General features: G+C 52.4%; 2 protein-coding genes across 7 annotated transcripts in view; one reads left to right on the top strand and one right to left on the bottom strand.

The window, feature by feature from the left end:
* The window catches only part of nkapd1 (NKAP domain containing 1), a 43,603-nt gene extending 42,911 nt beyond the window's left edge, over positions 1-692 (bottom strand). The window contains exon 1 of one of the 3 annotated variants that reach the window (XM_059957960.1): positions 560-692. The gene's annotated coding sequence lies outside the window, so the exon portion shown is untranslated. Of the gene's footprint in view, positions 1-222; positions 368-559 lie in introns of those variants that run through there. The other 2 variants (XM_059957961.1, XM_059957958.1) reach the window with 2 other exon arrangements.
* A 177-nt stretch (positions 693-869) lies between these two features.
* Positions 870-27,525, top strand: part of pih1d2 (PIH1 domain containing 2) — a 77,635-nt gene continuing 50,979 nt past the window's right edge. The window contains exons 1-6 of one of the 4 annotated variants that reach the window (XM_059957955.1): positions 879-1,010; positions 4,390-4,524; positions 8,744-8,975; positions 10,418-10,538; positions 20,576-21,027; positions 22,304-23,314. In XM_059957955.1, coding sequence (XP_059813938.1) covers positions 8,793-8,975; positions 10,418-10,538; positions 20,576-21,027; positions 22,304-22,444 — 897 coding nt within the window. In that variant the 5' untranslated portion in view covers positions 879-1,010; positions 4,390-4,524; positions 8,744-8,792 and the 3' untranslated portion in view covers positions 22,445-23,314. Of the gene's footprint in view, positions 1,011-4,389; positions 4,525-8,743; positions 8,976-10,417; positions 10,539-20,575; positions 21,028-22,303; positions 23,316-27,525 lie in introns of those variants that run through there. The other 3 variants (XM_059957954.1, XM_059957956.1, XM_059957957.1) reach the window with 3 other exon arrangements.

The following is a 27,525-nucleotide window of genomic DNA, read 5'->3' as shown; positions in this document are numbered from 1 at the left end:
GAGGGGGATGGGGAGAGAGGGGACGTGAGGTGAGGGGGAGGGGATTGGGAGGGATGGGGACGGGTCCCCGTGTCCAGCCAACCTCTATGGGATCTTGCTGTGCAGTCCAGGCGGGGTTAACCCGGAGGAGGGGGGGGGAATCTCTCGGCTTCGTTCCCCCTCCCCGATTCCCCCAGCTCCTCCCGGCCTCTCGGCCCCACGTCCACAGTCATCGTTTCTCACCTGGCCCCGGCCGTCCGGCCCGTCCGCACCCTCCCGACCCGAACGCTCCTGACCGGAAGTCTTGGGCGGCGCCCCCGCCTCACCGCTCCGGGTCGCCGAGCAACAGGTTGTGTTCGTTCCGGCGGCGTTCCCCCAACCCGGATATTTTCCGCTTACGTCCCACCCCACCCAGGCATCCTCTCCCTCCCAGTTCCTAGGGGAGGACGAGTGGTTTCTAGATTCAGGACCCGCCGTTCGCTTTCTCTTCCCCCCCCCCCCGGAACCTTTGATTCAACCTCCGCTGATTGATTTTAAAGCGGTGCGGCGCGCAGTTCCTCTGGCGGCCCTCGTTACGGACCTGTTTACCGCCGGACTCTCTTCACGAACTCCCGCACTTCGTCCTCGCCCGCATTTCCTCAGCCGGCAGCGCAACTTTAGCTTTAGCGGTGCGCTGGGGGAAGCGGATTCGCAGGGACGGTTTCCGGGTCGGAGGCTACTTCCGGTATCGGTCCGGTCGCCCGGGGTAACGGCGGTGGTTGGTTCGGTGGCGCTGCCTGTGTTCCGACTCCGCGGGCCGAGCGCTCCCAGCCCCGGGGCCCCGGCAGCGCCGCCTCAGCCGGCCCCGGCCTCCGCATCTGTCTGAATCCGCTTCACAGCTGCGCCGTTACTTGCGGGCAATCAACAGAAACCCGTCGCCAGTGGACGGCGTTTCCGATTGGATTAGAATTGCGCGTCGCCGTTTTGATTGGTCGTCGTGCTGCCTATTCAGAATCAGGCCTGGTGCACGCCGCATTTGGATTGGATGACAGGTACCGCTTCTCTGTGGCCTCTTTGTGATTGGTCGTCTTCGGGACAGTTCGGATTTCGATTGGATGACCGCTGCCGTCCTGATTGATCGTTGTGCTGTCCAATCAGCAGCGGGTCCTGTCCGATCCGCATTCCGATTGGATGACGCTGTATAATTGGACCAATCGCCGTTCAGCGTCGGCCTCCCGCCCCGTTGCTAGTGGATTCATTCACAAAAGTAGACCACGCCGACCGTCCTGTACGTTTGGGCAGCGCCTGACACCCCGGGGTGGCCTCGGCGTCCCGCTCTCCCTTCCCTCTCGCCCAGGAAGCCTGCTCCGTTTGGCAACTCCTCTGGCTGCACACAACCCAACAAAGCAAGGTCCCTCCGGACCCCCAGACACGCAAATCACCACGCAGCCCAGGTGAACAGTCAACAGCTCCCTGTGCCGGTGGCTGGGGGAGGTTCATTAGTCTCACAGCCCAGGGGGATGAAGCTGGTTACCCAGTCTTGCAGTCCAAATGCTCCTCTATCCCCTTCCCAACGGTCCTGGGTCTGGGAGATTGTGGGTCGGGAGGGGGGGTGGGGTAGGGATCCTCAGCAATGCTTCACGCTTCCCATTTGCAACACTCTGGGTGAATGTCACTGGGAGAGGAGGGAGAGAGTGAGACCCCGGTCCTCTGGGTAAATGACATACCCCTCAGAGCTCCATTTCTGCCCTCTCACCCCATTCCCCTTCGGAAAAGGGGAAGTGCAATGAGACCTAGGTGTTCTTGTTCATCAGTCACGGAAAGTAAGCATGCAGGTACAGCAGGCAGTGAAGAAAGCTAATGGCATGTTGGCCTTCATAACAAGAGGAGTTGAATATGGGAGTAAAGAGGTCCTTCTGCAGCTGTACAGGGCCCTGGTGAGACCCACGCCTGGAGTACTGTGTGCAGTTTTGGTCTCCAGATTTGAGGAAGGACATTCTTGCTGTTGAGGGAGTGCAGCGTAGGTTCACAAAGTTAATTCCCGGAATGGCGGGACTGTCACACGTTGAAAGATTGGAGCGACTGGGCTTGTATACACTGGAGTTTAGAAGGATGAGAGGGGATCTGATTGAAACATATAAGATGATTAAGGGATTGGACACGCTAGAGGCAGGAAGCATGTTCCCGATGATGGGGGAGTCCAGAACCAGAGCCCACAGTTTAAGAATAAGGGGTAGGCCATTTAGAACGGAGTTGAGGAAAAACTTTTCCACCCAGAGAGTTGTGGATCTGTGGAATGCTCTGCCTCAGAAGGCAATGGAGGCCAATTCTCTGGATGCTTTCAAGAAAGAGTTAGATAGAGCTCTTAAAGATAGTGGAGTCAAGGGATATGGGGAGAGGGCAGGAACGGGGTACTGATTGTGTATGATTAGCCATGATCACAGTGAATGGCCTACTCCTGCACCTATTGTCTATTGTCACCCGAAACCCCTCATCCTGCGGTTTTGGATTCTTCCTGCCCCAGGGAAAACACTCTGACTGCCCTATCTCTGCCAATTATATCAGAATCAGGGTCAATGGTTAACCTCTCTTCTGTACGCCCTCTCATCTCCATCTGAAACTCGGCCAACAATGGTTCAATCATCGGCAAATTTATAGATCTTGTGAACATCTATAACATAGTAAGATTTGTGTCTTCTTCTCTGTTACTTTCATTTTTATTAATGTTTTGTTTTCATCTTTGTATTTCTGTCCCTTTGTCAGACACTTGAACTTTCTCCTCTGTGTGAAAAGTGCCCTGAAAATAAATTATTATTATCATTATTACTATGACCCACACCACCTTCACTTTTTATGCCTTCTGCAAAGTTATTGCAAAGCACACGACTGTGCAAAGATCTTAGGCACCCTACCTATATTTAAGGGGGATGGAGAGGAGGGAATCATGGTTGGGAAAAGGGGATGGGAAAGGGATGTTCACCAGAGAGATGTTCTGTAATGATCAGTAAACTAATTGTTTGGAATCGAATGACCTTGCCTGGTGTCTCAGGGCTGGGTGTGTGTCTCCACATCCCCCCCCCCCCCACCACCACCACCCAGCCCCGGCACTCCTTCTCTACCACCTTCCGCGGGCGCTCCACCCTCACCATTCCCAACATTCTCGCCAGATTTACAAACTCGCTTCACGTTGACCCATGCAAAAGTCTTAGGCACCCTAGCTAGATATATGTGTGTGCCTAAGATTTTTGTACAGTGCTGTAATTTATACATTTTATAAATTTATTTGAAATGTACGCCAGGGGTGTTAGCTTTCATAAGTCGCGAGATAGCGTTTAAGAGTCGCGGGGTAATGATGCAGCTCTATAAAACTCTGGTTAGGCCACACTTGGAGTACTGTGTCCAGTTCTGGTCACCTCACTATAGGAAGGATGTGGAAGCATTGGGAAGGGTACAGAGGAGATTTACCAGGATGCTGCCTGGTTTAGAGAGTATGGATTATGATCAGAGATTAAGGGAGCTAGGGCTTTACTCTTTGGAGAGAAGGAGGATGAGAAGAGACATGATAGAGGTGTACAAGATATTAAGAGGAATAGACAGAGTGGACAGCCAGCGCCTCTTCCCCAGGGCACCACTGCTCAATACAAGAGGACGTGGCTTTAAGGTGAGGGGAGGGAAGTTCAAGGGGGATATTAGAGGAAGGTTTTTCACTCAGAGAGTGGTTGGTGCATGGAATGCACTGCCTGAGTCAGTGGTGGAGGCAGATACACTAGTGAAGCTTAAGAGACTAATGGACAGGTATATGGAGGAATTTAAGGTGGGGGTTATATGGGAGGCAGGTTTTGAGGGTCGGCACAACATTGTGGGCCGAAGGGCCTGTAGCATGCTGTACTGTTCTATGTATGTTCATGTTCCGGCCCTTCGAGCTGCCACACCCGGTAACCCACCTATTTAACCCTGGCCTAGTCACTGGCCAATTTGCCGACCAATGAACCTACGAACCGTTCTGCCTTTGGACTTGGGGAGGGCACTGAGAGAACCCAGCTGGTCACGTGAATACAGTACAAACCCTCTAACACAAGAATCGGGCTCCGGACTCGGACACCAAACGCCACGCAACCCTGAAAATTTCCTGCTCGGGGCAAAGGTCGTTTTGCCCAGCTGTAAAGAAATAGCAGAGGGAAAGTTGGTCCCAGCGCTATTGCCGGAGGCAAGTCTCTTTGCAGATTTCCGGTAAGGGAAACACCCCGTCGGATGGCGAGATTATTTTTTAATCCCTTTCAGGGGTTCAGGAATGACTGAGAAACTTTGGTTTTCACGAACATTTATTTCAAAGTTTAAATAATGGTACAAATTAACAAGGGAGATGTTACATTAAAGAGATTCAATATCGTGCTTTTGAAAAATCCATCTTCTCTATACTTCTGATAACAGGAATCCCTTTGATAACAGAGTCTTGTTATCATATGTTTAACGGTTGAAGAAGTTTGGTGTGGGGGCCCCCCAAATCCTCAGGACTTTCTACGGGGGCACGACTGAGGGCATCCTGACCGGCTGCATCACGGCCTGGTACGTGAACTGTATCTCCCTCAATGGCAGGACTCTGCAGAGAGTGGTGTGGACAGCCCGGCCCATCTGTAGATGTGAAATCCCCACCATTCAGGACATTTACAGAGACAGGGGTGTAAAAAGGGGCCCGAAGGATCACTGGGGACCCGAGTCACCCCAAACACAAACTGTTCCAGCTTCTCCCACCCGGGAAACGGTCCCGCAGCATAAAAGCCAGGACCGACAGGCTCCGGGACAGCTTCTCCCACCAGGCCGTCAGACTGATGAACTCAGGCTGGTTTGAGTGCGAAGCTATATTGATTGTCCTGTGGTACATACTAGTTATTACAAATTACTGTAAATTGCACATTTAGAGAGAGACATAGCGTAAAGATGTTTACTCCTCGTGTACATGAAGGATGTAAGAAATAAAGCCAATTCCATTCAATTGACGAGCTAATACAGCTGCGATACCGCCTTCTGCCAGTGGGTGGCGGCAAACCACCACGGACTGAACAGGACATAGTTGTTAAACATGCAAATTATATCAGTAAAAAGTCTATGATACATTTGTTTCGTACCCCGAAAACGGGTCACTTACCAGCAAAGATAGAGAGGTCCATTGAAGTCTGATTGTACTATTTTTAACAGTATTTATTGATAAAGATACACAAAAATAATATCAATGTAAACATACAGATAATATACGTTGTCAATACTAAATCTCAAAGCACGGGTATAATAATAAACAATAAGAAATAGCTCTATCGTTGCCTAGGGGATAATGTATTGTCCGATGGAAATATAAAAGTCACTGTTGGTTCGTTCAAGCTGCAGCGTTTTGGGTTTGAGAGAAAGACGGGTTAAACTTGCCCAGTTCTTTTATGATAACAATCCTTCGAGAGTCGGTGGGAGTTGGTTTCCCCGTTGTTAGCTAAAAGCCGTTCTCCTGTGGTAAAAGCCACCGGTTCCGGGGCAAAATGGAACCGAACGCACATGGCCTCCTTCCCACCGGCTTTCGCTGTTACGGGATCGCTAGCGTTTCTTCTGGAGCGTCTGAAGGGGCTGTTCCCACAGACCCTCTTTTATCCTGACTCACAGGGTCGCAGATGTCAGTCAGGTTGGGGGTGATGCAATCCCTCCCTCAACCAGCCCACTTTGCCCGAGGGCTTCCACGATTGTGTATTGCAATACACAAGTCCGTCTCCAAGAGACAATGGCCGTTTCCCGTAGCTTTATATCGCCGGGGTAACAAGACATTCAGCACGTCTCTCTCTCTCATTTCCTGGGTCTCCTGACCCAAATCAATAGTGATCTTGCGATTCTCACAAAGGAGGGGGCTACCCCACACCCTTCGGCCCCTCAGAGCTGTGGTACATTCATAACATATTCAAAAAAAAACTCAATTAATATCTTCTAAAAAGTATATAAAGAAGAACAACCGGATCCAACACCGCTCCATTACTATTGTCTTCCCCCTAACCCCAAGCCAATTTTGGGTGCACTTTGCCAACATGTCTTCCGTTCCTTTGTGCCTTCAACTTCTAGACTATGCCTGCTATGCCAGAGCTTGTCAGGAGCCTGACTGAAATCTCTGAGAGCCCGGTTGACCCTGCCGCCTTCGGCAGGTTTTAGATCGTCCCTCCGTGACGTGCTGTGTCATATAACCAGGGCCACCAGGGTCTTTCCACGGCCGTGATTGTTCTTGGCAAATTTTTCTACGGGAGAGGTGTGCCGTTGGCTTCTTCTGGGCAACGTGTGTGTCTTTACAAGACGGGTGAGCCCCTGCCGTTATCAATTCCTTTCAGAGACCGTCCGCCTGGCAAGTCAGCGGTCGCATCACCAAGACTTGCGATCCGCACCGGCCGCTCGTACGACCGTCCACCGCCTGCTCCCGCGGCTTCCCGTGACCCTGATCGGGGGGCTAAGCAGGTGCTCCACCTCGCCCAAGGGTGCCCTGCGGGCTGGCGGAGGGAAGGAGCGCCTTACACCTCCTTCGGTAGAGACACATCTCCACCACGACAGCCCAGTTTTACTCGATAACTTATCAAAAAAACAACATCAAAAATCTCAAAGGCTAACAGCAGGGGGCATAATTTTAAGGTGATTGGAGGTGGAAGTGATGGGAAGGGTGCAGAGGAGATTTACCAGAAAGTTGGCTGGTTTGGAGAACAAGTCACACGAAGCAAGGTTAGCAGAGCTGGGACTTTTCTCTTTGGAGCGTAGAAGAATGTGAGGGGGCTTGACAGAGGTCTACAAGATTATGAGAGGCACAGATAGGGTGGATAGTCAGTACCTGTTTCCCAGGGCACCAATAGCACCAGAGGGCATATGTACAAAATTAAGGGAGGGAAGTTTAGGGGAGACATCAGGGGTAAGCTTTTTACACAGAGGGTTGTGAATGCCTGGCATGACTTGCCAGGGATGGTGGTGGAGGCTAAAACATTAGGGGTATTTAAGAGCCTCTTGGACAGGCACATGGATGAAAGAAAAATGGAGGGTTATGGGGTAGTGAGGGTTTAGTACTTTTTTTAAGGATTACATGGGTCGGCACAACATGGAGGGCTGAAGGGCCTGTACTGTGCTGTGGTGTTCTACGGTTCTGAAGTATTGGGGGAGGTCGGTATTTTACACAGTGGTGGGTGTGCAGGACGTCCTGCCGGGGGCAGTGGGAGAGGCGGGTACACGAGGGGTATTTAAGATCGGCACGTGGGTGAGAGAAGATGGGGGGCAGGCGTAGGAGGGAAAGGTGAGATTGACTGCAGGGCAAGTTAAGAAGCTGCCGCGACGTTGTGTTGTGTTTTCTGTTAAAAAAAAAGGAAGTATTGAAGGAATCACCAGTTGAATATTGAGTTGTGTTCAGAGTTCAAAGTAAGTTTATAATCAGAGTCACCACGCACAACCCTGTGATTCATTTTCTCGTGTTACAAAGAAACACGATAAAATCGACTGAAGATTGCATACGACAGGATGGTCAAACAACCAGTGTGCAAAAGACAACGTACCGTGCAAACGCAAGAAGAAAACAGATAATAACGATAAATAAATAGCGAGATGAAGAGTCCTTTTGCTTGTGTTCAATGTCGGGGCGAGTGAAGTTATCCCCTCTGGTTCAGGAGCCTGATGGTTGAGGGGTGATAACTGTCCCTGAACCTGGTGGTGTGGGTCCTGAGGCTCCTGTACCTCCTTCCTAATGTTTGAGGGGTGATAACTGTTCCTGAACCTGGTGGTGTGGGTCCTGAGGCTCCTGTACCTCCTTCCTGATGGTTGAGGGGCAATAACTGTTCCTGAACCTGGTGGTGTGGGTCCTGAGGCTCCTGTACCTCCTTCCTGATGGTTGAGGGGTAATAACTGTTCCTGAACCTGGTGGTGTGAGTCCTGAGGCTCCTGTACCTCCTTCCTGATGGTTGAGGGGTAATAACTGTTCCTGAACCTGGTGGTGTGGGTCCTGAGGCTCCTGTACCTCCTTCCTGATGGTTGAGGGGCAATAACTGTTCCTGAACCTGGTGGTGTGGGTCCTGAGGCTCCTGTACCTCCTTCCTGATGGTTGAGGGGTAATAACTGTTCCTGAACCTGGTGGTGTGAGTCCTGAGGCTCCTGTACCTCCTTCCTGATGGTTGAGGGGTAATAACTGTTCCTGAACCTGGTGGTGTGGGTCCTGAGGCTCCTGTACCTCCTTCCTGATGGTTGAGGGGTAATAACTGTTCCTGAACCTGGTGGTGTGGGTCCTGAGGCTCCTGTACCTCCTTCCTGATGGTTGAGGGGTGATAACCGTTCCTGAACCTGGTGGTGTGGGTCCTGAGGCTCCTGTACCTCCTTCCTGATGGTCGAGGGGTGATAACTGTACCTGAACCGGGTGGTGTGGGTCCTGAGGCTCCTGTACCTCCTTTCTGATGGTCGAGGGGTAATACCTGTACCTGAACCGGGTGGTGTGGGTCCTGAGGCTCCTGTACCTCCTTCCCGATGGTGGAGGGGTAATAACTGTCCCTGAACCTGGTAGTGTGGGTCCTGAGGCTCCTGTACCTCCTTCCTGATGGTCGAGGGGTAATACCTGTACCTGAACCTGGTAGAGTGGGTCCTGAGGCTCCTGTACCTCCTTCCCGATGGTGGAGGGGTGATAACTGTTCCTGAACCTGAGCGGCGGCCATTAGCATCAACTGGCCTCTCAAGTCATTAACGTTTTTGATACGTTTTCTTTCGAGCGTGTTTTCTAACCCTTGGCACTTCTGCCTGGTTAAAGGTCGCGGTTGCCTCTCGCCACAGAGCGCTGAAGAAACTCGCGAGCCACCATGGCCGGGAAGCGGAGGGAGGAGGTGCTGCTGCAGCAGGTGAACCAGCTGTGGAGCACTCTGGACGAGATGTCCGAGACCAACCCCGAGGACTATCGTCGGTTCATCCGGCAGCAGCTGGGAGAGGGGGTGAAGCAGCTGGCTGCCCCGGTGCCCCACAGCTGCTTTCAGACCCGGATAACGGTAAGGCGGCCGGGGCCCGGACGCTTCCCCTTCCTGCCGAGTCCCTGTCCGTTTTAGAACGGGTAGAGGCTTCGAACGCGTTCGAGTACCACAGGGCCCGTGCCCCCGAACAGCCAGCTGGAGACAGTTAGGTTTACCACGAGGGTTTCCAAGGCACCCGTCATTGCGAGCAGATTTGGGCCCCTAAATCCAAGGAAGGGTGTGTTGGTATTGGACAGGCCTCACTTGAAGTATTGTGAGCAGATTTGGGCCCCTAATCCAGGAAAGGATGTGTTGGTATTGGACAGGCCTCACTTGAAGTATTGTGAGCAGATTTAGGCCCCTAATCCAGGAAAGGATGTGTTGGTATTGGACAGGCCTCACTTGAAGTATTGTGAGCAGATTTGGGCCCTTAAATGCAAGGAAGGATGTGCTGGCGTTGGATCAGCCAGACTTGGAGTGTTTTAGAGTCATAGAAAAGTACAACACAGAAACAGGCCCTTTGGCCCATCCAGTCTGTGCTGAACCATTTAAACTGCCCACTTCCACACCCCTACCATCCAGGTACCTACACGAACCTCTTACATGTTGAAATCGTGCTCGCAAGGCACCGTCTGTGTGAAGAAGGTTTCCCCTCATGTTCCCCTTAACGTTTCAGCTTTCACCTCTGGTTGTCGTCCCACCCAGCCTCCGTGGAGAAAGCCAGTTGCATTTACCCTATCTGTACCCCTCTACCACAGTCAAATTTCCCCTCAACCTTCTGTGTTCCTTATAACCCAAATCTTTCAGACCTGACAACGTCCTTGTGAATTTTCCCTGAACTCTTTCAGCCGCTTCTACATCTTTCCTGCAGGTTGTGTTGTGAGCAGGTTTGGGCCCCGAGATCCAAGAAAGGATGTGTTGGGGTTGGAGAGGGTGCAGAGAAGTTTCCGGGGATGAAGTGGATAGTGTGTGAGGAGCATTGGCTGGCTGTGGCTGCACTCACTGAAGATTATAACAGTGAAGGGTCAATCTCTTTGAGGCCTGCCGGACATCGAAAGGACTGGATGGAGTGGATGCGGAGAGGATGTTTGCTACAGTGGAGGAACCTCAGACTTGAGGGGACGTGACTCTGATCGGAGGGGATGCTGAACCTCGCCCAAGGGCTGACCTGCGGCCTAGCCGGGGGGAAGGAGCTCCTTACAGTTCCTTTGGTAGAGACGCATCTCCAACCCGATTATTGCTGGCAGGATCTGCACCAGTGCACCATTTATCAATCTTACTGGGATGTCCAACGGCAAAAGAATCGGTACAAGATGTTTTTTTGAGAAATAACTTGTCAGATAGGTGCCGAGGAGGGCCAGCGGCAGGTGGGCGCAGGGACCAGTGGTACGTGGCTGCTGACTGTTCAGTTTCGGCCGTAGCCGACCTGCCGCGGACTGCGCGGAGGGCCGGCACTCAGTCTACACCTCCTTCCCTTCCAGGAGCCGGGCGAAAGGCTGCTGTACGTCAACCTCTGCGGCTGGGCGCGGCTCCCTGCCCCAAAGTCCGACTCCGAGCCGGTGCCTCTGGCTGGGGGGACGTTGGAGACGGCCGACGGCACAGGTAGGCAGGGTGTGGGGGCGAGAGGCCGGCTGCTCCCCGGACGTTCATTCGCAGGCTCGCGCGAACTGCTGGCGAGGCCACCCTCGGTTCAGAGGAACCAGGCCTCGTATTTCTCCAGCTTCTCTACGTTTCACCTCCTCCCTCTCCTCTTTTCCCATTCCGGCCCTATACATTTCCCACCCATCACCTCCCCCTGGTGTCCCTCCTCCTTCCCTTTCTCCCACAGTCCACTCTCCTCTCCTGTCAGATTCCTTCCTCTCCAGCCCTTTACCTTTCCCACTCATCACCTCCCCCTGGTGTCCCTCCTCCTTCCCTTTCTCCCACGGTCCACTCTCCTCTCCTGTCAGATTCCATCCTCTCCAGCCCTTTACCTTTCCCACTCATCACCTCCCCCTGGTGTCCCTCCTCCTTCCCTTTTTCCCACGGTCCACTCTCCTCTCCTATCAGATTCCTTCCTCTCCAGCCCTTTACCTTTCCCACCCGTCACCTCCCCCTGGTGTTCCTCCTCCTTCCCTTTCTCCTACGGTCCACTCTCCTCTCCTGTCAGATTCCTTCCTCTCCAGGCCTTTACCTTCCCCACCCATCACCTCCCCCTGGTGTCCCTCCTCCTTCCCTTTCTCCCACGGTCCACTCTCCTCTCCTGTCAGATTCCATCCTCTCCAGCCCTTTACCTTTCCCACCCGTCACCTCCCCCTGGTGTCCCTCCTCCTTCCCTTTCTCCCACGGTCCACTCTCCTCTCCTATCAGATTCCTTCCTCTCCAGCCTTTTACCATTCCCACCCGTCACCACCCCCTGGTGTCCCTCCTCCTTCCCCTTCCCCCACGGTCCACTCTCCTCTCCTATCAGATTCCTTCCTCTCCAGCCCTTTACCTTCCCCACCCATCACCTCCCCCTGGTGTCCCTCCTCCTTCCCTTTCTCCCACGGTCCACTCTCCTCTCCTATCAGATTCCTTCCTCTCCAGCCCTTTACCTTTCCCACCCATCACCTCCCCCTGGTGTCCCTCCTCCTTCCCTTTCTCCCACGGTCCACTCTCCTCTCCTATCAGATTCCTTCCTCTCCAGCCCTTTACCTTTCCCACCCATCACCTCCCCCTGGTGTCCCTCCTCCTTCCCTTTTTCCCACGGTCCACTCTCCTCTCCTATCAGATTCCTTCCTCTCCAGCCCTTTACCTTTCCCACCCGTCACCTCCCCCTGGTGTTCCTCCTCCTTCCCTTTCTCCTACGGTCCACTCTCCTCTCCTGTCAGATTCCTTCCTCTCCAGGCCTTTACCTTCCCCACCCATCACCTCCCCCTGGTGTCCCTCCTCCTTCCCTTTCTCCCACGGTCCACTCTCCTCTCCTGTCAGATTCCATCCTCTCCAGCCCTTTACCTTTCCCACCCGTCACCTCCCCCTGGTGTCCCTCCTCCTTCCCTTTTTCCCACGGTCCACTCTCCTCTCCTATCAGATTCCTTCCTCTCCAGCCCTTTACCTTTCCCACCCGTCACCTCCCCCTGGTGTCCCTCCTCCTTCCCTTTTTCCCACGGTCCACTCTCCTCTCCTATCAGATTCCTTCCTCTCCAGCCCTTTACCTCTCCCACCCGTCACCTCCCCCTGGTGTCCCTCCTCCTCTCCCCAACTGCATCTTCAATCCTGACGAAGGGTCTCAGCTAGAAAACTGTCTGATCACTTCCAGAGATGTCGAGTTCCTGTTGTGTGTGTTCTATTGTTTATGGTGAACTCGGTGCCTAGGTTGAGGGGGTCACAGCTCCACACCCATAGTGGGGGAGTCCTGGACCAGAGGAAACAGATGGAGTGGATGTGGAGAGGATGTTTCCTATAGTGGGGTAGTCTAGGACCAGAGAACACAGACAGAGTGGATGTGGAGAGGATGTTTCCTATAGTGGGGGAGTCTAGGACCAGAGGACACAGATAGAGTGAGTGCGGAGAGGATGTTTCCTGTAGTGGGGGAGTCTAGGACCAGAGGACACAGATAGAGTGGGTGCGGAGAGGATGTTTCCTATAGTGGGGGAGTCTAGGACCAGAGGGCACAGATAGAGTGGGTGCGGAGAGGATGTTTCCTATAGTGGGGGAGTCTAGGACAAGAGGGCACAGATAGAGTGGGTGCGGAGAGGATGTTTCCTATAGTGGGGGAGTCTAGGACCAGAGGACACAGATAGAGTGGGTGCGGAGAGGATGTTTCCTATAGTGGGGGGAGTCTAGGACCAGAGGACACAGATAGAGTGGATGTGGAGAGGATGTTTCCTATAGTGGGGGGAGTCTAGGACCAGAGGACACAGATAGAGTGGATGTGGAGAGGATGTTTCCTATAGTGGGGGAGTCTAGGACCAGAGGACACAGATAGAGTGGATGTGGAGAGGATGTTTCCTATAGTGGGAGAGTCTAGGACCAGAGGGCACAGATAGAGTGGATGTGGAGAGGATGTTTCCTATAGTGGGGGAGTCTAGGACCAGAGGACACAGATAGAGTGGATGTGGAGAGGATGTTTCCTATAGTGGGAGAGTCTAGGACCAGAGGGCACAGATAGAGTGGATGTGGAGAGGATGTTTCCTATAGTGGGGGAGTCTAGGACCAGAGGGCACAGATAGAGTGGATGTGGAGAGGATGTTTCCTATTGTGGGGGAGTCTAGGACCAGAGGACACAAATAGAGTGGGTGTGGAGAGGATGTTTCCTATAGTGGGGTAGTCCAGGACCAGAGGAAACAGATAGAGTGGGTGTGGAGAGGATGTTTCCTATAGTGGGGGAATCTAGGACCAGTGGACACAGATAGAGTGAATGTGGAGAGGATGTTTCCTATAGTGGGGGAGCCTAGGACCAGAGGACACAGATAGAGTGGATGTGGAGAGGATGTTTCCTATAGTGGGGGAATCTAGGACCAGTGGACACAGATAGAGTGGATGTGGAGAGGATGTTTCCTATAGTGGGGGAGCCTAGGACCAGAGGACACAGATAGAGTGGATGTGGAGAGGATGTTTCCTATAGTTGGTGAGACTAGGACCAGAGGACACAGAGAGAGTGGATGTGGAGAGGATGTTTCCTATAGTGGGGGAGTCTAGGACCAGATGACACAGATAGAGTGTGTGTGGAGAGGATGTTTCCTATAGTGGGAGAGTCTAGGATCAGAGGACACAGATAGAGTGGGTGTGGAGAGGATGTTTCCTATAGTGGGGGGAGTCTAGGACCAGAGGGCACAGATAGAGTGGATGTGGAGAGGATGTTTCCTATAGTGGGGGAGTCTAGGACCAGAGGACACAGATAGAGTGGATGTGGAGAGGATGTTTCTTATAGTGGGGGAGCCTCGGACCAGAGGACACAGATAGAGTGGATGTGCAGAGGATGTTTCCTATAGTGGAGGAGTCTAGGACCAGAGGACACAGATAGAGTGGATGTGGAGAGGATGTTTCCTATATTGGGGGAGTCTAGGACCAGAGGGCACAGATACAGTGGATGTGGAGAGGATGTTTCCTGTAGTGGATGAGTCTAGGACCAGAGGGCACAGATAGAGTGGATGTGGAGAGGATGTTTCCTATTGTGGGGGAGTCTAGGACCAGAGGACACAAATAGAGTGGGTGTGGAGAGGATGTTTCCTATAGTGGGGTAGTCCAGGACCAGAGGAAACAGATAGAGTGGGTGTGGAGAGGATGTTTCCTATAGTGGGGGAATCTAGGACCAGTGGACACAGATAGAGTGGATGTGGAGAGGATGTTTCCTATAGTGGGGGAGCCTAGGACCAGAGGACACAGATAGAGTAGATGTGGAGAGGATGTTTCCTATAGTGGGGGAATCTAGGACCAGTGGACACAGATAGAGTGGATGTGGAGAGGATGTTTCCTATAGTGGGGGAGACTAGGACCAGAGGACACAGATAGAGTGGATGTGGAGAGGATGTTTCCTATATTGGGGGAGTCTAGGACCAGAGGACACAGATACAGTGGATGTGGAGAGGATGTTTCCTGTAGTGGATGAGTCTAGGACCAGAGGGCACAGATAGAGTGGATGTGGAGAGGATGTTTCCTATAGTGGGGGAGTCTAGGACCAGAGGACACAGATAGAGTGGATGTGGAGAGGATGTTTCCTATAGTGGGGGGGGGGGGCTAAGACCAGAGGACACAGATAGAGTGGATGTGGAGAGGATGTTTCCTATAGTGGGGGAGTCTAGGACCAGAGGACACAGATAGAGTGGATGAGCAGAGGATGTTTCCTATAGTGGGGGGGGGGGGGGCTAGGACCAGAGGACACAGATAGAGTGGATGTGGAGAGGATGTTTCCTATAGTGGGGGTGTCTAGGACCTGAGGGCACAGATAGAGTGGATGTGGAGAGGATGTTTCCTATAGTGGGGGAGTCTCGGACCAGAGGACACAGATAGAGTGGATGTGGAGAGGATGTTTCCTATAGTGGGGTAGTCTAGGACCAGAGAACACAGACAGAGTGGATGTGGAGAGGATGTTTCCTATAGTGGGGGAGTCTAGGACCAGAGGACACAGATAGAGTGTGTATGGAGAGGATGTTTCCTATAGTGGGGCAGTCTAGGACCAGAGGACACAGATAGAGTGGATGTGGAGAGGATGTTTCCTATAGAGGGGGAGTCTAGGACCAGAGGACACAGATAGAGTGGATGTGGAGAGGATGTTTCCTATAGTGGGGGAGTCTCGGACCAGAGGACACAGATAGAGTGGATGTGGAGAGGATGTTTCCTATAGTGGGGGAGTCTAGGACCAGAGGACACAGATAGAGTGGATGAGGAGAGGATGTTTCCTATAGTGGGGGGGGGGGGCTAGGACCAGAGGACACAGATAAGAGTGGATGTGGAGAGGATGTTTCTATAGTGGGGGAGTCTAGGACCAGAGGACACAGATAGAGTGGATATGGAGAGGATGTTTCCTATAGTGGGGGAGTCTAGGACCACAGATAGAGTGGATGTGGAGAGGATGTTTCCTATAGTGGGGGTGTCTAGGACCTGAGGGCACAGATAGAGTGGATGTGGAGAGGATGTTTCCTATAGTGGGGGAGTCTAGGACCAGAGGACACAGATAGAGTGGATGTGGAGAGGATGTTTCCTATAGTGGGGTAGTCTAGGACCAGAGAACACAGACAGAGTGGATGTGGAGAGGATGTTTCCTATAGTGGGGGAGTCTAGGACCAGAGGACACAGATAGAGTGTGTATGGAGAGGATGTTTCCTATAGTGGGGGAGTCTAGGACCAGAGGACACAGATAGAGTGGATGTGGAGAGGATGTTTCCTATAGTGGGGTAGTCTAGGACCAGAGAACACAGACAGAGTGGATGTGGAGAGGATGTTTCCTATAGTGGGGCAGTCTAGGACCAGAGGACACAGATAGAGTGGATGTGGAGAGGATGTTTCCTATAGAGGGGGAGTCTAGGACCAGAGGACACAGATAGAGTGGATGTGGAGAGGATGTTTCCTATAGTGGGGGAGTCTCGGACCAGAGGACACAGATAGAGTGAGTGTGGAGAGGATGTTTCCTATAGTGGGGAGTCTAGGACCAGAGGACACAGATAGAGTGGATGTGGAGAGGATGTTTCCTATAGTGGGGGAGTCTTGGACCAGAGGACACAGATAGAGTGAGTGTGGAGAGGATGTTTCCTATAGTGGGGGAGTCTAGGACCAGAGGACACAGATAGAGTGGATGTGGAGAGGATGTTTCCTATAGTGGGTGAGTCTAGGACCAGAGGGCACAGATAGAGTGGATGTGGAGAGGATGTTTCCTATAGTGGGTGAGTCTAGGACCAGAGGACACAGATAGAGTGGATGTGGAGAGGATGTTTCCTATAGTGGGGGAGTCTAGGACCAGAGGACACAGATAGAGTGGATGAGGAGAGGATGTTTCCTATAGTGGGTGAGTCTAGGACCAGAGGACACAGATAGAGTGAGTGTGGAGAGGATGTTTCCTATAGTGGGGGAGTCTAGGACCAGAGGACACAGATAGAGTGGATGTGGAGAGGATGTTTCCTATAGTGGGTGAGTCTAGGACCAGAGGGCACAGATAGAGTGGATGTGGAGAGGATGTTTCCTATAGTGGGTGAGTCTAGGACCAGAGGACACAGATAGAGTGGATGTGGAGAGGATGTTTCCTATAGTGGGGGAGTCTAGGACCAGAGGACACAGATAGAGTGGATGAGGAGAGGATGTTTCCTATAGTGGGGGGGGGGGGGGCTAGGACCAGAGGACACAGATAAGAGTGGATGTGGAGAGGATGTTTCTATAGTGGGGGAGTCTAGGACCAGAGGACACAGATAGAGTGGATATGGAGAGGATGTTTCCTATAGTGGGGGAGTCTAGGACCACAGATAGAGTGGATGTGGAGAGGATGTTTCCTATAGTGGGGGTGTCTAGGACCTGAGGGCACAGATAGAGTGGATGTGGAGAGGATGTTTCCTATAGTGGGGGAGTCTAGGACCAGAGGACACAGATAGAGTGGATGTGGAGAGGATGTTTCCTATAGTGGGGTAGTCTAGGACCAGAGAACACAGACAGAGTGGATGTGGAGAGGATGTTTCCTATAGTGGGGGAGTCTAGGACCAGAGGACACAGATAGAGTGTGTATGGAGAGGATGTTTCCTATAGTGGGGGAGTCTAGGACCAGAGGACACAGATAGAGTGGATGTGGAGAGGATGTTTCCTATAGTGGGGTAGTCTAGGACCAGAGAACACAGACAGAGTGGATGTGGAGAGGATGTTTCCTATAGTGGGGCAGTCTAGGACCAGAGGACACAGATAGAGTGGATGTGGAGAGGATGTTTCCTATAGAGGGGGAGTCTAGGACCAATGGACACAGATAGAGTGGATGTGGAGAGGATGTTTCCTATAGTGGGGGAGTCTCGGACCAGAGGACACAGATAGAGTGAGTGTGGAGAGGATGTTTCCTATAGTGGGGAGTCTAGGACCAGAGGACACAGATAGAGTGGATGTGGAGAGGATGTTTCCTATAGTGGGGGAGTCTTGGACCAGAGGACACAGATAGAGTGAGTGTGGAGAGGATGTTTCCTATAGTGGGGGAGTCTAGGACCAGAGGACACAGATAGAGTGGATGTGGAGAGGATGTTTCCTATAGTGGGTGAGTCTAGGACCAGAGGGCACAGATAGAGTGGATGTGGAGAGGATGTTTCCTATAGTGGGTGAGTCTAGGACCAGAGGACACAGATAGAGTGGATGTGGAGAGGATGTTTCCTATGGTGGGGAGTCTAGGACCAGAGGGCACAGATAGAGTGGATGTGGAGAGGATGTTTCCTATAGTGGGTGAGTCTAGGACCAGAGGACACAGATAGAGTGGATGTGGAGAGGATGTTTCCTATGGTGGGGAGTCTAGGACCTGAGGGCACAGATAGAGTGGATGTGGAGAGGATGTTTCCTATAGTGGGGGAGTCTAGGACCAGAGGACACAGATAGAGTGGATGTGGAGAGGATGTTTCCTATAGTGGGGTAGTCTAGGACCAGAGAACACAGACAGAGTGGATGTGGAGAGGATGTTTCCTATAGTGGGGGAGTCTAGGACCAGAGGACACAGATAGAGTGTGTATGGAGAGGATGTTTCCTATAGTGGGGGAGTCTAGGACCAGAGGACACAGATAGAGTGGATGTGGAGAGGATGTTTCCTATAGTGGGGTAGTCTAGGACCAGAGAACACAGACAGAGTGGATGTGGAGAGGATGTTTCCTATAGTGGGGCAGTCTAGGACCAGAGGACACAGATAGAGTGGATGTGGAGAGGATGTTTCCTATAGAGGGGGAGTCTAGGACCAATGGACACAGATAGAGTGGATGTGGAGAGGATGTTTCCTATAGTGGGGGAGTCTCGGACCAGAGGACACAGATAGAGTGAGTGTGGAGAGGATGTTTCCTATAGTGGGGAGTCTAGGACCAGAGGACACAGATAGAGTGGATGTGGAGAGGATGTTTCCTATAGTGGGGGAGTCTTGGACCAGAGGACACAGATAGAGTGAGTGTGGAGAGGATGTTTCCTATAGTGGGGGAGTCTAGGACCAGAGGACACAGATAGAGTGGATGTGGAGAGGATGTTTCCTATAGTGGGTGAGTCTAGGACCAGAGGGCACAGATAGAGTGGATGTGGAGAGGATGTTTCCTATAGTGGGTGAGTCTAGGACCAGAGGACACAGATAGAGTGGATGTGGAGAGGATGTTTCCTATGGTGGGGAGTCTAGGACCAGAGGGCACAGATAGAGTGGATGTGGAGAGGATGTTTCCTATAGTGGGTGAGTCTAGGACCAGAGGACACAGATAGAGTGGATGTGGAGAGGATGTTTCCTATGGTGGGGAGTCTAGGACCAGAGGGCACAGATAGAGGGGCGTCCAGTTAGAACGGAGATGAGGAGGAATTTCTCCGGCCAGAGGGTGGTGTATCTGTGGAATTCGTTGCCACAGGCGGCCGTGGAGGCCGAGCAATCAGGTGCACTTCAGGCAGACTTGGCAGGCTGTCGATTAGCCAGATTACTAGGAGAGTGGGGTTGGGCAGGGAAGGGCCGTGATGAGATGGCGGAGTGGTCTGGATGGGCCGAGTGGCCTGGCGGTGCCCCTTTGCCCAGCGGTCTGCGGTTGGCACTGCCAGCTTGCTGGTACTTGTGGGCGGCCCCGCAGGTCTGACTCGATGCCAACGACACACTTCATCATGTGTTCCGAGTGACAAGTGAAGTCCGCCTTACGGAGCTCCAGTATCTGTGTGACTGTTGCACCAAACCGCCCGACGGTGGGCGTCTGGACGACGACATTTCCCACATCCCCTCGTCGACCAGCATTCAGCCAAGTGGGAGCAAATCTCCTGCGGTCTGTATGTGGCAACGAGACCGCTAGAGAGAGACAGAGATATACGGGGAGGGTTGGGGGGAGCGGGAGAGAGAGAGAGAGGGAGAGAGTGTGAGAGTGGGGGACAGAGATAGATTCAGTAACAGAAGGAAGGAGTAACCCTAACCCTCTGACGGCCCTCTGTGGTATCGTTGCAGGACAAGATATTCAGCTGATCTACGACATATTTTGGCCTTTAGCTCTCTTACAGCTCGGAGGGACACTTTAGTTCAAATGGAAAGATGTTTTCCCTCCGACTCATGCCCAATGGTTATGCGACGTTACTTCATGTTAGGATGAACTCTCAAAGTCTCAAGACTCTCAAACACTGTGGGGACCCTTTCTGGATTATTTTCAAAACTTTCAATTCGTTGTTTAAACCCAGATGTTGGCTATTATTAATTTTTATTATATGAGAAGGTATTTTCCCTTTTTTTCTTAATGAACAGCTTCGCTCTTGGTAGGCGTAAGATCTTTTCCCTTTTGTAATAAATTAGTATAGTTTAATATGATGATTAACTAACATATGAATATGGGGTCATGTAATTGTTATCATGAACTGATGTAATGTAACTGGTGTTTTTTAATCTTTTCTGACCTTTTCTATACATTTTCTTGTGCTCCGTATTCTTCGATGTAGAAACTAATACAAATATTGGAAAGAATATCTGAGAGAGTGAGGGAGAGAGGGGGGGGGGGGTGGGAGAGAGAGAGAGGGGGGTGAGAGACAGTGAGAGTGATTGAAAAAAAGAGTGGGAGAGGGGGAGAGAGAGGGAGGGAGAGAGGGGAGGGCAGAGAGAGGGAGGGAGAGAGGGGAGGGGAGAGGGAGAGAGGGGGTGAGAGAGAGTGAGTGTCAGAGTGATTGAAAAAGTAAGAGTGGGTGATAGAGAGACAGTGTGAGAGAGGGAGAGAGAAGGGAGAGGGGGAGAGAGAGGGAAGAGAGGGGGTGAGACGGAGAGTGTGAGAGTGATAGAAAAAGTGAGAGGGAGAGAGAGGGAGGGAGAGGGGAGGGGAGAGGGAGAGATAGAGGGGGGTGAGAGAGAGTGAGTGATAGAAAAAGTAAGAGTGGGAGGGAGAGAGGGAGGGAGAGGGGAGAGGGAGAGAGAGGGGGGTGAGTGTGAGAGAGGGATAGCGAGTGAGGGAATGAGCGAGTAAGGGGGAGAGGGACAGAGAGAGATCCGTTCCTCATTCTCCATTTCGATCTCCCTGCTGCCGCAGACAGCTCCTCTGTCACTGACGTTGCGTACAGCCCCGAGGTGCTCCGGAAAGCAAGCGAGGACCCGGTGGAAAGAGACCAGCTGGTCCGGCTGGCGATGAAGTACGTCGAAGAGCAGCACCGCCTGCACCTGACGGGCTCGTACCGGCTGCTGCCGGGGAAACTGCACGGCAGCGTCGAGCGGCTGAGGCGGCGGCTGACCGGGCGATGGGGGCCGGAGCGGGAGGCGGAGGCCCCTCCAATCCGGCTGCCCGGTGACGCCGGGCTCCCCAGCAAGCCCGGGCTGATCCAGGAGATCTCCAGCACGGAATTCGAGCCCGGCGACGGAGTGCGGACCCCGGCCTACGACATGTCGACCGTTAAAGACGAGAACGGGGGCGCACGGTCGCTGCAGTTGAAGGTGCAGCTGCCCGGGGTTTCTTCGGTTGAGGAATGTGACCTCAGTGTCTCAGAGGTGAGTGTGTGTCTGACTCCCGATCTCTGCACGAGGGGCTCGGTCTTGTGCTGGTGTCCTCAGCTATATTTCAACTGAACACACACACACACACTTGCAACTCAAACATGAGGCCATGAGATGTTAGAGCGGAATTAGGCCACTTGGCCCATCGAGTCTGCTACGACATTTCATCGTGGCTGATTTAATCTCCTATGCACTTCAATCCCACTCTCCCGCCCACTCCCTGTAACCTTTCAACCCTGACTGACCGAGAACCCACCAACCTCCACCTTCAGTACACCCAGCGGCTTGGCCTTGGGAGCGAATTCCAGATTCACCACCCTCTAGCCAGAGAAATTCCTTCTTATCCCTGTTCTGAAAGGACGTTCCTCTACTCTGAGGCTGTGTCCTCTGGTCCTAGACTCCCCCACTATAAGAAACATCCTCTCCACATCCACTCTATCTGTGCCCTCTGGTCCTAGACTCCCCCACTATAGGAAACATCCTCTCCACACCCACTCTATCTGCGTCCTCTGGTCCCAGACTCCCCCACTATAGGAAACATCCTCTCCACATCCACTCTGTCTGTGTCCTCTGGTCCAAGACTCTGCCACTATAGGAAACATCCTCTGCACATCCACTCTATCTGTGGTCCTAGGCTCCCCCACTATAGGAAACATCCTCTCCACACCCACTCTATCTGCGTCCTCTGGTCCCAGACTCCCCCACTATAGGAAACATCCTCTCCACATCCACTCTGTCTGTGTCCTCTGGTCCAAGACTCTGCCACTATAGGAAACATCCTCTCCACATCCACTCTATCTGTGTCCTCTGGTCCCAGACTCCCCCACTATAGGGGACACCCTCTTTTTTAAGGTGCTGGGGAGTAGGTACAGAGGGGATGTCAGGGGTAAGTTTTTCACTCCGAGAGTGGTGAGTGTGTGGAATGGGCTGCCGGTGACGGTGGTGAAGGCGGATATGATAGGGTCTTTTAAGAGGCTCCTGGACATGGAGCTTAAAAAAACAGTGGGCTGTGGGCAACCCCAGGTAATTTCTAAGGTAGGGACGTGTTCGGCACAGCTTTGTGGGCCGAAAGGCCTGTATTGTGCTGTGGGTTTTCTGTGTTTCTATGTAGCAGATAGGTTAATCGGTCATTGTCATCGTTAATCGGGGGTGACGTGTCTCGAAGGGTGGGCCGCACTAACTCCGCACTCTATCGCTAAGTAGCATAATTCGAGTTGAGAGTTAAAATTAACGTTTATGTAGATTCGAACTGCTTATTTCTCCGAATCAGGACGATGTGGTTATCGACGTCCCCGACAAGTACCGACTGCAAATCAACCTTCCCGACACCATCATTGAGGACGCGGTCAGCGCCAAGTTCAACAGGAAGTCCCACGTCCTGTCCGTCCACATGCCCACCCACGCCAAGTGACCGCGTCCTGTCCCAGACCGGGGAGCGGCGAGGGTCCCCTTCCCAGGCGGGCTCCTCCGACGTGGCGGCAGCCGCCTCAGATCGCAGTTACCGCGCGCTCCCCTCCGGACATCAGATCAGTCGATCGGTCAGCGATCCTCGAAACTCTCTGGCCGAATGCTGAAGTGACCACCCCCACTCCTCCAACTTCACCGGTGCCGTACGGACGGCTGGAGCAGAGGTGGTTGCTCCCTGTGACCGCCAGCCGAAGTCCCACGATTGTAAACCCTACAGACCAGAATAAATCCCTTTGAAACTCGTGAGTGGGATGGTCTATGATGTTTAATTATGAAGCTATAATCCTGATTTATCTGCAGTGACCGATAACGTGCAGTGTCGTTTTCCCTTCTCACTGCAAGTGTCCTGTGTAACTCCACGCCGTGAAATCCAGCTCTGATTCCCTGGCTTCAGACCACGAGACAGGAGCAGAATGGGGCCATTCAGCCCATCGAATCTGCTCCACCATTCCATCATGGCCGATTTATTCTCACCCTCAATCCCATTCTCCTGCCTGCTCCCCATAAACCAGTCAAGAATCTACCAAGAATACCAATTGATTCGGCCTCCACACGTCTGGCAGTGAATTCCACTGATTCACCACCCTCCTGCTGAAGAAATTCCTCCTCATCTCCGTTCTAATCAGACGTCCCTCTGAACCAAGGGTTTCTTAGTAGGGGTTTATGGCATAAAATGGGCTACGCTACTCTGAGGCTGTGCCGTCTGGTCCCAGACTCCCCCACTATAGGAAACATCCTCTCCACATCCACTCTATCTGTGTCCTCTGGTCCTAGACTCCCCCACTATAGGAAACATCCTCTCCACATCCACTCTATCTGTGTCCTCTGGTCCTAGACTCCCCCACTATAGGAAACATCCTCTCCACATCCACTCTATCTGTGTCCTCTGGTCCGAGACTCCCTCACTATAGGAAACATCCTCTCCACATCCACTCTATCTGTGTCCTCTGGTCCGAGACTCCCCCACTGTAGGAAACATCCTCTCCACATCCACTCCACCTGTGTCCTCTGGTCCGAGACTCCCCCACTATAGGAAACATACTCTCCACATCCAGTCTATCTGTGTCCTCTGGTCCCAGACTCCCCCACTATAGGAAACATCCTCTCCACATCCACTCCAAATGTGTCCTCTGGTACTAGACTCCCCCACTATAGGAAACATCCTCTCCACATCCAATCTATCTGTGTCCTCTGGTCCGAGACTCCCTCACTATAGGAAACATCCTCTCCACATCCACTCTATCTGTGTCCTCTGGTCCGAGACTCCCCCACTATAGGAAACATCCTCTCCACATCCACTCCACCTGTGTCCTCTGGTCCGAGACTCCCCCACTATAGGAAACATACTCTCCACATCCACTCTACCTGTGTCCTCTGGTCCTAGACTCCCCCACCACAGGAAACATCCTCTCCACATCCACTCTATCTGTGTCCTCTGGTCCTAGTCTCCCCCACTATAGGAAACATCCTCTCCACACCCACTCTATCTGTGTCCTCTGGTCCTAGACTCCCCCACTATAGGAAACATCCTCTCCACATCCACTCTATCTGTGTCCTCTGGTCCTAGACTCCCCCACTATAGGAAACATCCTCTCCACATCCACTCTATCTGTGTCCTCTGGTCCTATGCTCCCCCACTATAGGAAACATCCTCTCCACATCCACTCTATCTGTGTCCTCTGGTCCTAGACTCCCCCACTATAGGAAACATCCACTCCATCTGTGTCCTCTGGTCCTAGACTCCCCCACTATAGGAAACATCCTCTCCACACCCACTCTGTCTGTGTCCTCTGGTCCTAGGCTCCCCCACTATAGGAAACATCCTCTCCACACCCACTATATCTGTGGTCCTAGACTCCCCCACTATAGGAAACATCCTCTCCACAACCACTCCATCTGTGTCCTCTGGTCCTAGACCCCCACTATAGGAAACATCCTCTCCACATCCACTCCATCTGTGTCCTCTGGTACTAGACTCCCCCACTATAGGAAACATCCTCTCCACATCCACTCTATCTGTGTCCTCTGGTCCGAGACTCCACCACTATAGGAAACATCCTCTCCACATCCACTCCACCTGTGTCCTCTGGTCCGAGACTCCCCCACTATAGGAAACATCCTCTCCACATCCACTCTACCTGTGCCCTCTGGTCCTATGCTCCCCCACTATAGGAAACATCCTCTCCACACCCACTATATCTGTGTCCTCTGGTCCTAGACTCCCCCACTATAGGAAACATCCTCTTCACACCCACTCTATCTGTGTCCTCTGGTCCAAGACTCTGCCACTATAGGAAACATCCTCTCCATACACACTCTATCTGTGTCCTCTGGTCCTAGACTCCCCCACTGTAAGAAACATCCTCTCCACATCCACTCTGTCTGTGTCCTCTGGTCCGAGACTCCCCCACTATAGGAAACATCCTCTGCACACCCACTCTATCTGTGTCCTCTGGTCCTAGACTCCCCCACTATAGGAAACATCTTCTCCGCATCCACTCTATCTGTGTCTTCTGGTCATATACTCCCCCACTATAGGAAACATCCTCTCCGCATCCACTCTATCTGTGTCCTCTGGTCATATACTCCCCCACTATAGGAAACATCCTCTCCCCATCCACTCTATCTGTGTCCTCTGGTCCTAGACTCCCCCCACTATAGGAAACATCTTCTCCGCATCCACTCTATCTGTGTCCTCTGGTCCTAGACTCCTCCACTATAGGAAACATCCTCTGCACATCCACTCTATCTGTGGTCCTAGGCTCCCCCACTATAGGAAACATCCTTTCCACATCCACTCTATCTGTGTCCTCTGATCCTAGACTCCCCCACTATAGGAAACATCCACTGCACACCCACTCAATCTGTGTCCTCTGGTTCTAGGCTCCCCCACTATAGGAAACATCCTCTCCACATCCACTCTATCTGTGTCCTCTGGTCCTAGACTCCCCCACTATAGGAAACATCCTCTCCACATCCACTCTATCTGTGTCCTCTGGTCCTAGGCTCCCCCACTATAGGAAACATCCTCTCCACACCCACTCTGTCTGTGTCCTCTGGTCCTAGGCTCCCCCACTATAGGAAACATCCTCTCCACACCCACTATATCTGTGGTCCTAGACTCCCCCACTATAGGAAACATCCTCTCCACAACCACTCCATCTGTGTCCTCTGGTCCTAGACCCCCACTATAGGAAACATCCTCTCCACATCCACTCCATCTGTGTCCTCTGGTACTAGACTCCCCCACTATAGGAAACATCCTCTCCACATCCACTCTATCTGTGTCCTCTGGTCCGAGACTCCACCACTATAGGAAACATCCTCTCCACATCCACTCCACCTGTGTCCTCTGGTCCGAGACTCCCCCACTATAGGAAACATCCTCTCCACATCCACTCTACCTGTGCCCTCTGGTCCTATGCTCCCCCACTATAGGAAACATCCTCTCCACACCCACTATATCTGTGTCCTCTGGTCCTAGACTCCCCCACTATAGGAAACATCCTCTTCACACCCACTCTATCTGTGTCCTCTGGTCCAAGACTCTGCCACTATAGGAAACATCCTCTCCATACACACTCTATCTGTGTCCTCTGGTCCTAGACTCCCCCACTGTAAGAAACATCCTCTCCACATCCACTCTGTCTGTGTCCTCTGGTCCGAGACTCCCCCACTATAGGAAACATCCTCTGCACACCCACTCTATCTGTGTCCTCTGGTCCTAGACTCCCCCACTATAGGAAACATCTTCTCCGCATCCACTCTATCTGTGTCTTCTGGTCATATACTCCCCCACTATAGGAAACATCCTCTCCGCATCCACTCTATCTGTGTCCTCTGGTCATATACTCCCCCACTATAGGAAACATCCTCTCCCCATCCACTCTATCTGTGTCCTCTGGTCCTAGACTCCCCCCACTATAGGAAACATCTTCTCCGCATCCACTCTATCTGTGTCCTCTGGTCCTAGACTCCTCCACTATAGGAAACATCCTCTGCACATCCACTCTATCTGTGGTCCTAGGCTCCCCCACTATAGGAAACATCCTTTCCACATCCACTCTATCTGTGTCCTCTGATCCTAGACTCCCCCACTATAGGAAACATCCACTGCACACCCACTCAATCTGTGTCCTCTGGTTCTAGGCTCCCCCACTATAGGAAACATCCTCTCCACATCCACTCTATCTGTGTCCTCTGGTCCTAGACTCCCCCACTATAGGAAACATCCTCTCCACATCCACTCTATCTGTGTCCTCTGGTCCTAGACTCCCCCAATATAAGAAACATCCTCTCCACATCCACTCTATCTGTGTCCTCTGGTCCTAGACTCCCCCACTGTAAGAAACATCCTCTCCACATCCACTCTGTCTGTGTCCTCTGGTCCTAGACTCCCCCACGATAGGAAACATCCTCTCCACATCCACTCTATCTGTGCCCTCTGGTCCTAGACTCCTCCACTACAGGAAACATCCTCTCCACATCCACTCTGTCTGTGTCCTCTGGTCCTAGACTCCTCCACTATAGGAAACATCCTCTGCACATCCACTCTATCTGTGTCCTCTGGTCCTAGACTCCCCCACTATAGGAAACATCCTCTCCACATCCACTCTATCTGTGTCCTCTGGTCCTAGACTCCCCCACTATAGGAAACATCCTCTCCACACCCACTCTGTCTGTGTCCTCTGGTCCTATGCTCCCCCACTATAGGAAACATCCTCTCCACACCCAGTATATATCTGTGTCCTCTGGTCCTAGACTCCCCCACTATAGGAAACATCCTCTCCACAACCACTCTATCTGTGTCCTCTGGTCCAAGACTCTGCCACTATAGGAAACATCCTCTCCAGACACACTCTATCTGTCTCCTCTGGTCCTAGACTCCCCCACTGTAAGAAACATCCTCTCCACATCCACTCTGTCTGTGTCCTCTGGTCCGAGACTCCCCCACTATAGGAAACATCCTCTGCACACCCACTCTATCTGTGTCCTCTGGTCCTAGACTCCCCCACTATAGGAAAC

Source organism: Hypanus sabinus (assembly GCF_030144855.1).
Source record: "Hypanus sabinus isolate sHypSab1 chromosome X2 unlocalized genomic scaffold, sHypSab1.hap1 SUPER_X2_unloc_13, whole genome shotgun sequence".
NCBI classification, from domain to species: Eukaryota; Metazoa; Chordata; class Chondrichthyes; order Myliobatiformes; family Dasyatidae; genus Hypanus; species Hypanus sabinus.
This window is presented reverse-complemented; position numbering and strand designations above follow the sequence as displayed.